The sequence below is a fragment of the Ascaphus truei genome, chromosome 1 (genome assembly GCF_040206685.1).
Source record: "Ascaphus truei isolate aAscTru1 chromosome 1, aAscTru1.hap1, whole genome shotgun sequence".
NCBI lineage: Eukaryota > Metazoa > Chordata > Amphibia > Anura > Ascaphidae > Ascaphus > Ascaphus truei.
Genome location: NC_134483.1, coordinates 275,772,784 through 275,785,223, shown reverse-complemented (window position 1 = coordinate 275,785,223; position 12,440 = coordinate 275,772,784). Strand labels below are relative to the sequence as shown.

General features: G+C 40.8%; 1 protein-coding gene across 4 annotated transcripts in view; it reads right to left on the bottom strand.

The window, feature by feature from the left end:
* The window catches only part of ELP1 (elongator acetyltransferase complex subunit 1), a 132,398-nt gene that overhangs the window by 29,357 nt on the left and 90,601 nt on the right, over positions 1 to 12,440 (bottom strand). For all 4 annotated transcript variants that reach the window (XM_075604388.1, XM_075604364.1, XM_075604380.1 and 1 more), the window contains 6 exons: positions 4,811 to 4,864; positions 4,620 to 4,725; positions 3,336 to 3,451; positions 1,420 to 1,493; positions 756 to 834; positions 587 to 666 (listed from right to left, as the gene is read on the bottom strand). In XM_075604388.1, the coding sequence (XP_075460503.1) occupies positions 587 to 666; positions 756 to 834; positions 1,420 to 1,493; positions 3,336 to 3,451; positions 4,620 to 4,725; positions 4,811 to 4,864 (509 nt within the window). The remainder of the gene's footprint in view (positions 1 to 586; positions 667 to 755; positions 835 to 1,419; positions 1,494 to 3,335; positions 3,452 to 4,619; positions 4,726 to 4,810; positions 4,865 to 12,440) is intronic.

The following is a 12,440-nucleotide window of genomic DNA, read 5'->3' as shown; positions in this document are numbered from 1 at the left end:
GGTCCTAAGGAACGATTGCCCTTTCAAAGCATTTGAACCAGCAAGCAAGGCAAGTTAGGAGATACCAACATAGAAATATAGGCGATGACTTACTCATGTAACATTTTCTGTCAATTGGAATGGGTGTTAGTGATGAACATTAGTTTGTGAAAAGTTATCTATATCAAAAAAACTTACAAATAATAAAAAAAACTTTAAGAATTAAAAAAATAAATAAATAATGCCTGGATATATAAACAAATGCAGCTTAAATACAAAGGTTCTAAATAAAACAAATTAAAAAAAGTATGGGACAGGTTTTTAAAAGCAAAGGTCTCAAATTTGTTGCAAACCAAAAACTTCTACCACCCAATCACAAACGGTCTTTACAAGCAACTCCAACAAATACAGAATACAACCAACAACACACACTAACAACAAAAGTTGTAAGGTATAGAGTCAAAAATTATTTTTTGATTAAAAGGCAACAGTAAAAGTGCACACACACACACACACACACACACACACACACACACACACACACACACACACACACACACACACACGATTGGTTGTGTTTTATGTAACAAAGAACCAAAATACTTACTTTAGCTCCGTCAAAAACAAATTGATATAATTTACAGCGTCTATTTGCTTTACAAAAAGGTCGACGTTTTCCAAAAATACCTACAAGAACAATTAAGAGAAATTAATGATCTCCTTCAAATGCTTTAAATACTTAATAAAGCAAATTAAAAAACAAACAAAAAACATACCTTTGAATTGTGATCGTAAATTAAATTGACGTCGATCCTGAGCTTTCTCATACACTCAAAAGCTTCTCTAAACAAAAGTCTGGAAGGAAACAGGATTATATTTAAAATATACTTCTGTGGAGTACTTTCAAAACATTTAGACAGAACAGAAGCTTCTTCAAAGTACACATTATGTTAAAAGCTGGGGACTCATTCAGCAAAATACTTTGCAATTGCTTTAGGGTCAACACTTCCCAGTATAACATTCAAAAAAAAAAATGTTAATACTTTTTACTTATTTTCTATTTAAAAATACCAAAGGTGCATTTTGTTGAACACATGTATACCGCAAACCTGTTTTGGCTTTAACTGTTTACAAGTATGAAGCAGGAGAATAGCATAGGGAAGGAGAAGGGAGAGCATGGGGAGATTTATAGATCGCTCATCATATAAACGTTTTGAAAGATCCCACGTTACAGATATTTACACACATCAGATGCCTTCTCTAGCATTTTAACATTTGTTTTATCATTTATGTTTAATAGCAGAAAAGGAAGAAAAACTAAATCTGTGTAACAAAATATCAACTGCAATGGAAGGAAAGGAGATTCAGGTCACTCCTCCTCTGTCCAATGGGTGTCTAATGTACATATTTTACACTGTGGTTCTTTTCATGGACACCTACCTGTCCAGCCACTTCCGAATCTGTGCCAACACCAGAGCGCGATGGTGGACAGTTTCTAGGTTTCCCCTAGGCATCTGCAAACACAATATAGATTCTTATTCAAAGTGAGAAAGCATTTAAACACGCAGTTCCATGTCTCGCGGTGTGTCAACAGAACAAAAGAAGACCCCAATAGAACACCTTTTGTAGCCATGAACGTTGGCCTGTAATTCATACTATCAATGGCAACCACCAGACAAGCCAGCTAATAACTTTAAGTGCATTAGCTGTGCACGAAGAAAAAAGAAAATATACAGGCAAATATGATATAATACAGGCTTTCATTGTAATGCTAGGGAAGCATCCATATGGAAACCCATGAATTCTCCCAAGTACTACCAAAAACAGTTTTTGCTTATTTTCATGGATTTTCATGGAACTGTAACAAAAGTGACGTCATGCTGCTAATGGGGGCGCATCTATCATGCTGCTAAGGCCGGTTCTATAGTGCGTGCGCGCGGCAGTTTTAGTTGACTGAGGTTAGTCAGCCATTCTATAATGGTGCCGGGCACGCGCACGGCAGGGAGCGTGGAACCGGCCGACAGGGGAGAGGATAAGAAAAAGAATTAATTTGCACCGCTACCGCCGCTGAAAATGTGTGTATGTGTGTGTCAAGCACGCACCCACCGTCGCGCTACCAGAGTCACGCACGCGCACCACCGCAGTCACACCCGCGCACCACCGCAGTCACACCCACGCACCACCGCAGTCACACCCACGCACACGCAGTCAACAAAACTTAATTCATTTGAAAACTAAGCAGACCTTCAAACACGGAGCACGTGATAATAGGCACACACTAGTTCTTCTACCAAGGCGTGATATAGAGGCTTCCAAGCAAGTGAGCAGACCACTATACAGGTACCGAAACACATGCAAGCTATTACATGCAAAGCTAATTTTACCAATGCAGTGCTCCTCAGCGCTCACACAAGAAGCAACAGGTGCATGGCATACAAAACAGGTACAGTACCTGCTAAATGGGTACAGTTGGGGGTTATGTCAAAGCGCAGTATCACGTCTGTTAATCCATTGATCATTCCTAAAATCTGGGAAGGCTAGGGTTTCCTCAAGAGAGGGTACAAGTCACTGTTTAATTGCCCTACCTCCTCTGCTGTAAGGCTGTTCCATGCATCTTATCCACTGAAACAGTAACTCATTCACATTTCTTATAAATGGATCAATAGCCAGATTCAGAGTACAACCACTTGTTCTAGTATTAGGTTTCAATTAGAAACCCTACGTACCTGTACCTTGCTCGTACATACGAATCATGTGAAAACCTTGATCATAAGTTATGGTTATTTAGTTTTTCTTGATAAGATTTTTTTTTTTTCAAGTATACTTTCTATCAGTTGTTCTTCTTTGGACTACTTACCATGGTGGTAACATTTGCACCCAGCACCATAGAAAATATTATAACTCTAAAAATCAAAAATTAAGAAGGTGCGCACATGACCTGCACTGATTACTACAGAAGAAATGGCTACGTAAATAAAAGCACTGAAGGAGTAAGTGATGCATCTAAATTGCCACCTAATTCATTGCGAAAATTTAACTCAAATCAGTCCATTATTCGCCTCAAGTGTACAGTAATAACCAGAAGAGCTCATTCCTACAATGTAAACGTAATTACGTGGATTTGGCAGCTGGTAGTAGGTTTTAGAACGTAAGTTGGAATCAATGGCTGCAACTCTACCAAAGTGTTTTGGCGATTTGTTCTCCAAGAAGCTTAACACTGTCTGCTGAGATTAGCTTTGCTAAAAAACGTTGTTGCACAGCAGCAGATCTTAAATATGAAATGTCCATAGATTCTAAATATAAAATGTTAATGAGTTATTACAGCCAATGGAATAAAGTTGAAAAAAAAAAACCACCTGCAAGATGAGTTTTGTGTCTTGCGGAACCACTGTGACAATCCGAGATCCTCTCTCCACTTTGCGAACGGTCTCATCGTTTGGACTGAATGTGCTGCTCAGAAGTGCTTCCAATTCTATGTAACGAGAGGTAATTTAAGGCAGATAAAGAAAATGAGCAAATGCCTAAAAAACAGACACTTTGAAAAACAATGATCAAGTATAAAATATATTAGGACAATGTGGGTTTATGCAACACAAGTATGTGAAGCAATTGCTTTATGGATGAAATATGGATATGCAAATTTTCTGATTAACGAATATTTCCCTAAATAGTGTTTATAGAATACTCAAGCTTGCAGATGCCGAACCCTTTTACGTCTGGCATATGACATACTACTAGTATTACGGAACAGAATGTAGTATATCTACTTTTTTCTAGTTCTACTAAGAAAAACATTTAAAACAATAGTTCTTCTATTCTATTTAAATGTACTATATAATCTGGTAAAATTATAAAACAATCTTTCTATAACTGAGGCATACGGCTGCTATTAAAAATGACAGTCATTCTTGTTGTATGTATGTCTTTATTTGTGTAGTGCCATTAATGTACATACTGTAGCGCTTCACAGTAGTAATACTCGTGACAATCATATAAATAACAAATACAAATAGCAGAACATGGGAATAAGTGGTTCAGACATAAAACACAGTTGTTCAGAATAACAACTTTTTTTATTATCTCTGTGTAAATTTCCCCATAATACACATTGCATGACACCACAATTCTTATTCATGAAGCTCCAAAGTGGCTACTGTAATTGCACTGCGATCGGCCAAAAACTGCCATAAGCAGTAAACACTGTGGAATATTATAGTTTGCCAAAAGAGAATGAATATATCCATTAATACCAAGAAGAGAAAAACAGTTGGCTATCTAATTATCTTAAACAAGAGACTAGAAGGCACTTTCTTGGAGTGTAACATAACACAGTTTAGCTCCTATTGTGGCTAAAATCCTGTGAAGAGATATGTTGCTTGCAAGTCAATGCTAACTGCTGGAAAAACAGAATTCTGATGAGCTCCAGCCAAGATTCACTGGATCATTGGTTTTTCAACCTATTTACCATGGAATAAGATACAATGAAAATGTAATTTTGGGGAAATAGAAGGCTAACACTGGATGATTCATGCTTAACTACCCATTATATCCCAGTGATAGTTCTCCCATAATACAAACCCACTCATGCTTTACAGCATAGGGACATCAGACAGGCCTATGTGCACAAAAGGAAACTGTACCTTTGAGTGAAGTGTCCATCAGTGACACACATCGGCAGGTGTGGGAGTGTGTTGTTAAAAGCAGGAAGTCATCATATATGGCAAAAGAAGTGATATTGGAAGCTACCTGGGATAAGAAATAGATGTTACACAGCTAAAGAAATTCAAAAGGTGGACCTTAAAGTCGACGAAGGCAAAAGTATCTACTTTACCTCCAAATTGTTAATAAAGAAGCGTGATCTATCGGTGAGACCTAATACAGCCTCCTGCAATTAACAAAAAAAAATGCTTTGATTTACATACATGTTAGATAGAAAAACAGAAAGTAAGTCTTTACCAAATGGTTCCCATGTACAGAACAGCACAATATTACCTAAAGTTATTTTACAAAAAAAACTCAAAATGTAAGCTTGAATGCACATTTTATTTTGCACAAAAAACAAAAAAGGGGGACAAAAGACACACTTAGTAAAACATAATACAATTTATATGTCAAAATGGAACATAATACACTTACATAAATCTATGTAAAAGAGAAGAAGTTCAACCAATATTCATTACAGGTTTCTGCAAACAAGAGAATAGGATAAGAAAAATCCTTAAAAAAAAAACATTGGGGTATTGTCTAGATGGACCCTTATTTACGGGATATAATTACATCAATTCGAAGCATAGCATTCAGGAAGGCCAATGATATTAAAAATCGCTTGGCCCCGAGTTGTCTGAAAAAAGATGTGAGTAAGAAACCAACTAATGGTAACTTTCTTTTGAAACCTGTGGGGAACTAAATGTGGTAGATGTGTAGTGTGTAAGCACATGAAGCGAGATAAAAATATAAGCGATGTTAAGACTGGCAAAATGAATGAGATTGGTCAATCTATTCATTGTCTTACTACATTTGTTGTGTACATGATTGATTGTCCTCGCAATCTCTTGTATGTAGGGAAAACGATTAGACCACTGAAGGTTTCGGATTTGTGAACACAGTTATGGAATTAAAAACGCCTAACGTAATTTCGTTAAAGGCAAAAAGCTTCACAACTTGGCACAACACTTTCTAACCTACCAGGAGAGTAAAGTAAATGAATTACACTTCAGAGGAATAGACGTTGTTGTGAGAGATCCTAGGAGAGGTGTTAGAGAAAATCTCCTTCTCCAAAGGGAACAATTTTGGATTTACACACTGGTGTCTTAATGAATTAATTGAATTGGTTCCCTTACTGAAGCGATATCTCTTTTTGGTAATTTTTGGTAATTATTAAAATCAGGTCTGTTCATTCCAGTGGCTTTTTCTAAAGGTTTGAAACAATAAGAACAGATAGGAGTTTAGATACCTGTTTTTTTATCATTAAGGTATCAAGTTCCTTTATTAAGACATTCACTTTTTGTATCAAGCATTTCTCTGCATTTTGTATTAAGATATTCTCTATTTCCTGGAGGTAGTGGGAACATATTTTATTGAAGATATTCACTATTTCTAGTCATGAGATAAATATTCATTTGTATAATCATTTGACAAGTAGCAAAATGTACCATTTTGGAAATTGATCTTTTTAAAGGACAAGTATATATCTTTATATGTCCAAAATAACTATAGGTTTATTCAAGACCCGATTAAAGAGTGGGAATTTGTCCACTATAGGGGTAAAGGATTTACCAGTTTTTTTCTTTCTTACGTCTATATAGACATTTTATCCATAAATCACTATTGATGGTATTATCATTTTTTATCAATTTGGCCATTGGATGGGTTATGGGTGGTAGTTTTTATGTTTATGTGATATTATGTTTCATGTTTGTCGCTCGTCAGTGATAGCTTTCATTGTTTTTATGTCATGTGCTGTTTTGATTTCATGATGATATGTTTGTCAGTTTTATAGGCTTGTGTGCTGTTCATATGTTAGTGGAAGTATATTCTGTATATTTTGTTGTGTCACTACTGTCAATGTTTTAAGGTTTTATGATCTTTTTCGCCGGATTGTTGGGCTGCGATACATCTGGTAACGCGAATTGGACGGCTTTGAATAAATTACCTGGAGAGATCCCCATGGGCTAAGATATCATCTAGCTTCAGCATTTAAACGGTGCCTGGGGATCACAAGACCAACCCCCTGAGGAAGTGTCGCTCTAACACAAAACGTGTTGTGGTGAGGTCATACGCAGTGACGTGACGCCGGACATACAGAAGCTGCCATCCAAACACCACTGGGACACAGACTGAAAGCTGTATCTGCCACTGTATTATCACAACCTGAGCTGGACTTTGCCCTTTAATATCTGGGACTTTGAGATCGCTGGGTCTCTGACAATCGGAGCCCGACCCTCTGTGGAGTTGTGGATGATTGGATCATTGTGATCCACCTCTTTATGAAAATGTATTATGTTCCATTTTGACATATAAATTGTATTATGTTTTACTAATTTTGTCTTTGTTGTTTCTCTTATGCGCCCTTTTTATGTTTTTTTTTGTGTACATGGGTTTGACCCGCTGATCACGGGAGATTGGGAGCGGCAAGGAGAATCACATTGATTTAAGAGATTAGGAATTTAGGGTCAGCGCGCATTGTATTTCTCAAATACATTTTATTTAGCAAATTATTAAAAAGGGCATGATGCAGGCACCGGCAAAGTACGATGACTTGAGACAGATAGAAAAGGAAAATGTGCTCAGTGTACCATCATTTTATTTTCCTGTACTCCACTAATGGCAGTCGGTACGAATTGGGATTGGCTCCTCTCTCAGCAGAGTAGGAGAGAAAACTCTTCTGTATGGAGGTGGTATATAAGGCCCTGCCCTCTATCTGCAGAAGAATCTTCAGTTTCTCCCATAGGTATAAAACATAACCGAGATACGTTTATTACAGGAGAGTCTGATGTACCCATTGCCAAAAGTGGATAACAGGAGAAGAAAATTACTGTAAACTGAATACATTTTCCTTTTTCCTGTTCCCCACTAATGACTGGGACATACCAAAGCTAAAAACATAGGGGGAAATAAAGAAAAAGAAATAAATAATCGGAGTTAACAGTTTGTTTAATCTACAATCACTTGCAGAACCTTTCTGCCAAAGTTTGCACCATCTGAGGCTTAATAGTTACATTTATAGTATTTCTACGAAAGTGTGAAAAGAGGACAAGACTGCTGCTCTACAAATCTGCATTGGAGATGCTTGTGTTTTGAAGGCCCATGATGTAAAAACCACTATGGTTTAATGTGTCTTTATTCCCTGTGGGACTTGTTTACTTCTAAGATTGTCGGCCATCTTAATAAATGACGTATTCCACCAAGATATGGTTCTCAAGGCCTACGGTCCCCTTCTAGGAAGTATAAGCAGCTTATCCGACTTTCTAAAACCATGAACTCAAAAAAAGTACGCCTACAGACACCTTACTACATCTAAATTATGTAGTCTACCCTCTTTATGATTGCCAGGATTTGGGCAAAATGATGAAATAATCTCCTGGTTGAGATGGAACAATGAGACGATCTTTAGAAGAAGGAATCGGGACACTACTGTACCTTAGTGCAGCGGTGCGCAAACGGTGGGGCGCGCAAACTGTGGGGCGCGCCCCCTTGAGGGGGGCGCAAGATTATGTAGGGGGGGGGGCGCGGGCTGCTTGCAGGGAAACCTGGGGGCGGGCAGAGCTGTGCACGGGCGGCCAGAAGCTCCGTGCTGCTGCTTCTGTGTCTTGCAGAGGGGTCAGGGCTTCTCTCTGCCCACAGACAGCCCCTCCTTCTCTTCCTGTCTGCTTCCCGCACCAGTTTTCAGCAGCATGGGGGGTTGGGGGATCGGAGCATGTCACCCCCCCCCCCCAGGTGAAAGAGTGTGTGTGTGTGTGGGGGGTGATTTGAGTGTGTGTGTGTGTGTGGGGGGGGGGGGGAATTTGAGTGTGTGTGTGGGGGGGATTTGTGTGTGTGTGTGTGGGGGGGGATTTGAGTGTGTGGGGGGGATTTGAGTGTGTGTGTGTGGGGGGGGATTGGTTGTGTGTGTGGGGGGGGATTGAGTGTGTGTGTGTGGTGATTGAGTTTGTGTGTGTGTGGTGATTGAGTTTGTGTGTGTGTGGGGATTGAGTGTGTGTGTGTGGGGGGATTGTGTGTGGGGGGGATTGAGTGTGTGTGGGGGGATTGAGTGTGTGTGGGGGGATTGAGTGTGTGTGGGGGGATTGAGTGTGTGAGTTTGTGGGGATTGAGTGTGTGAGTGTGTGGGGATTGAGTGTGTGAGTGTGTGGGGATTGAGTGTGTGGTGTGTGTGTGTGGGGATTGAGTGTGTGGTGTGTGTTGGGGGGATTGAGTGTGTGTGGTGTTTGAGTGTATGTGGTGAGTGTGTGTGTTGTGATTGATTGTGTATGTGGTGATTGATTGATTGAGAGTGTGTGTGTGTGTGTGTTGTAATGCAGTGGTGCGCAAACTGGGGGGGAAATGAGGCACAAGATTATTTAGGGGGGCGCATGCGGCGTGCGACGAAAACTGGGTGCGCGGGCCGGCAGACGCTGTGCGCGGGAGGACGCAAAAGCTGTGCGCGAGGGGAGGCCAAGAAGATGTGCACAGGCGGGAAGCCGAAGATGTGTGCGGGTGGCTGAACAGGATAGTGCAGGTGGCGGCAACGTGATGGTGTGTGAGCATACGCGCAGGGGCGTCAGAGGTACGGTGAGGAGCACGCCCGAGCACGGTGAAGTCAAACGCCCCTCCTTCGGTGTCTGCCCTGCAATAGTGCTGTGTTCCTGCTCTCCTCCCCTGGCAACCTGCTTCGCTGCGATCCTCTGCAAGTGAAAGGGTAGGCTGCACCTATATCAATCGTACTATGAATGTACAGAAATAATAAAAAAGAAAGTGAAAACACAACATTGAAAACGGAAAAAAATAAATAATACTGTAGGTAGGAGTTTGGATGACAATGGGGATAGCAAGACAAAAAAGCATGGAGGGGAAGGAAGAAAAAAAAAGGGGGGGGGGGAGAGGGAAGGGAGGCAGCAAAGAGGTGGATGAATGCCCCCCCAAAGGATTGCCTTTGTGCACGTACTCTCTCCCAAGCTTGGCGCTTGGGGAGACAAACAAAATTGACTTTGAAGTGCGCTCAGCAGCAGTCAATACACACATACACAGCCACACACAAATAGCCCCGATCCACGCTTGCAAAATTATGCAGGACACCCTGTGCCTGTGCTCATGCTTGGAGAGTTGGTGATGTCACCGCTCTCAGCGGCAGCGTGGACGCAGCCTAATTTTGCAAGCGCGAGCTGTTGAAATATGTAAGTATTTAAACATATTTGGATTTATATTGTATACCGTTTAATAAAGGTTTTTTTTCCATGTGATTTTGATTACATCAGGCAGGGGGGGCCTGAGAAATTTTATGGATGAAAAGGAGGGCTCGGCATAAAAAGTTTGCTCACCCCTGCCTTAGTGGAATAAGAGTAACAGTTCTTTGCATGAGAGTGCCTGTAATTCACCCTCTCTCCAGCTTCGATTCCACTTTGTTGAGGGATAGAGACATCCTCTGCTATAGGGATCTTGGATCTTTGTTCCATGTATCCAGAAAATTCCTTTGAAGTGGGCTCATGTGGAGTCTTGCCCAATTTACGACATTAAGGTGAACTTCCTCAAAAAAGATCATTGCATCTTTTGCAAAGACCCAATATGACCACCTTATTTATCCCTGGCAACTCGTTGTGCCAATCGCTGAATTCAGTTATGGGGAAAATAAACTGAAACAGAAATAACAAGCGCAAACGCATATGGTGAAGTATGTTCAAATTGATTAATATATATTAAAAGGTAAGATATCTGCGTACATCAATGTGGACAAAAGTAGGCATATCGTCCACTTAGGTTACATGTTACCCGGCACCATCAGAGTCACAGGAACCGCAGAACCGCAGAACCGCAGCAACCGCCGTATCACCAGGATTAGGCTGATCGTCTGCCGTCTTGGGCCGTCACAAGCTGTCTTTAGGAGACCCTCTTTCTGGCTATGTGGAGTCTGTATAGACGTCTCGGTGCTGTGCCCGTTTGAGCCGCCTTCAGGCTCGTCTCTCCAGAGTTCCGTGTAGTTTTGCGGCTGGTTCGCGACTTGCCGTAAGGTGTACTGATGACGTCACTCGAAAAGTCCGAAAAAAGTCTCTCTTAACCTCAATGAGAGGTAAATAACAACTATAAATGACTGTAGGGGCTACTTAGTTAATTATATCCAACGCGTTTCATAGCAAAAGCTACTTCATCAGGGAATCCCAGAAGGAGGGTCTCCTAAGGACAGCTTGTGACGGCCCAAGACGGCGGACGATCAGTGCTACCTAATCCTGGTGATACGGCGGTTGCTGCGGTTCCTGTGACTCTGGTGGTGCCGGGTAACATGTAACCTAAGTGCACGATATGCCTACTTTTGTCCACATTGATGTACGCAGATATCTTAACTTTTAATATATATTAATCAATTTGAACATATTTCACCATATGCGTTTGCGCTTCTTTTTCTGTTTCAGTTCCAGGGGTGTTTATTCACTCCTTTATCTACAGCTGCAGACCTTAACCTTCAAAGGTTGTGTTATATTTATACCACAGAGGTATTTTTGGGGCATATTCCCTTATACAATAGAGGGTCATTTTGCGCACTTTAAATTTGTTTTTCATGGGGAAAATAAACCCTTCCTTGTATTGTCTGGAATAGAACTCCCAAGAAAGTTAGTGACTGGGATGGAATTAAATGACTTATGTGGGCGTTTATTACGCCCCCTTCTGTTCCAGAAACGCAAAATCACACACGCATATTCTTGTTGCTGAGATTTTAGTACTAGATCATCTAGGTAGGGATACAGCTGTATTCCTGCTGTCTTGAGCTTGGCAACTAGAGGAACAAACACCTTGGTAAAAGGTACTGGGAGACGTCGCTAACCCGAACAGAAGGGCAGTATATTGTTAATGTTTTTCTTTTACGGCGAATCTAAGGAATTTCTGGTGGTTTTGTCAAATTGGTGTGTGCAGGTATGCGTCTCTTCCCAGAGCTTGACTTCCAGAATTATCTGGTTCAGGGAAACAATTTTGCATTTACTGACGTGAAGAAATTGATTTACTCCTCGAAAATCCAGAACCGCTCAGAATGCTCCATATGCTTTGAGGAGGAAAAAAAAAAAAAAAGATTCTGGAATGGATTCCTGTTCTTCTCTGTAAACACAGAACTTCCTTTATCACTTTGTTCCGTAACAATTCTCTTAAAAGGCTTTGACTTCTAGGAGGAAACATTGACTTTGTGATATCTGAAAGCCATTTAATCGCGGCACTTACACTTCCTCCAGTTGATAACCTGAAGTGACAATTTGCAGAACCCAACTGTCTTCTATAGATTGAACCCATACAGTAGCAAACGGCACCAGTCCCCCTCTGCAGAGCTTGACTCACTTCATGAGAACTTTCCTCCCCTAAAATATCCTCTTCCTCGGGAGCCACAAAAAAGGTTACCCTGCCCACCTCTTTATGCTGGTTCAGCAAAAGGTTTTTCAACTTGAAGGTCTTAACATTCCTGGAAGGCATTCTGTCTTGTTGGGGATTAAAGAATCTCCTATTCCTCCTTTCCTGGGATAGGAACACACTTTTACCCCCATTACACCTTAGATATTATTGCATCCAGCTTTCTGCCGAACAGAAATTCGCCAAAGGGCAGGGAACAGATTGTTCTTTGAGGTAGAACTGCAACCCAATGCCTCATTCACAGTGCTCTTGTAGCTGCTACTTACAGACAGACATCCTACATCCAGCGAGGGTTCAGCTAATGTTATTTATTTCAATGCAGACAGAATTGAGGCTCTAGATACCGTTGTCCAAAGTCTCCTCCACGTTGGCTAACCATA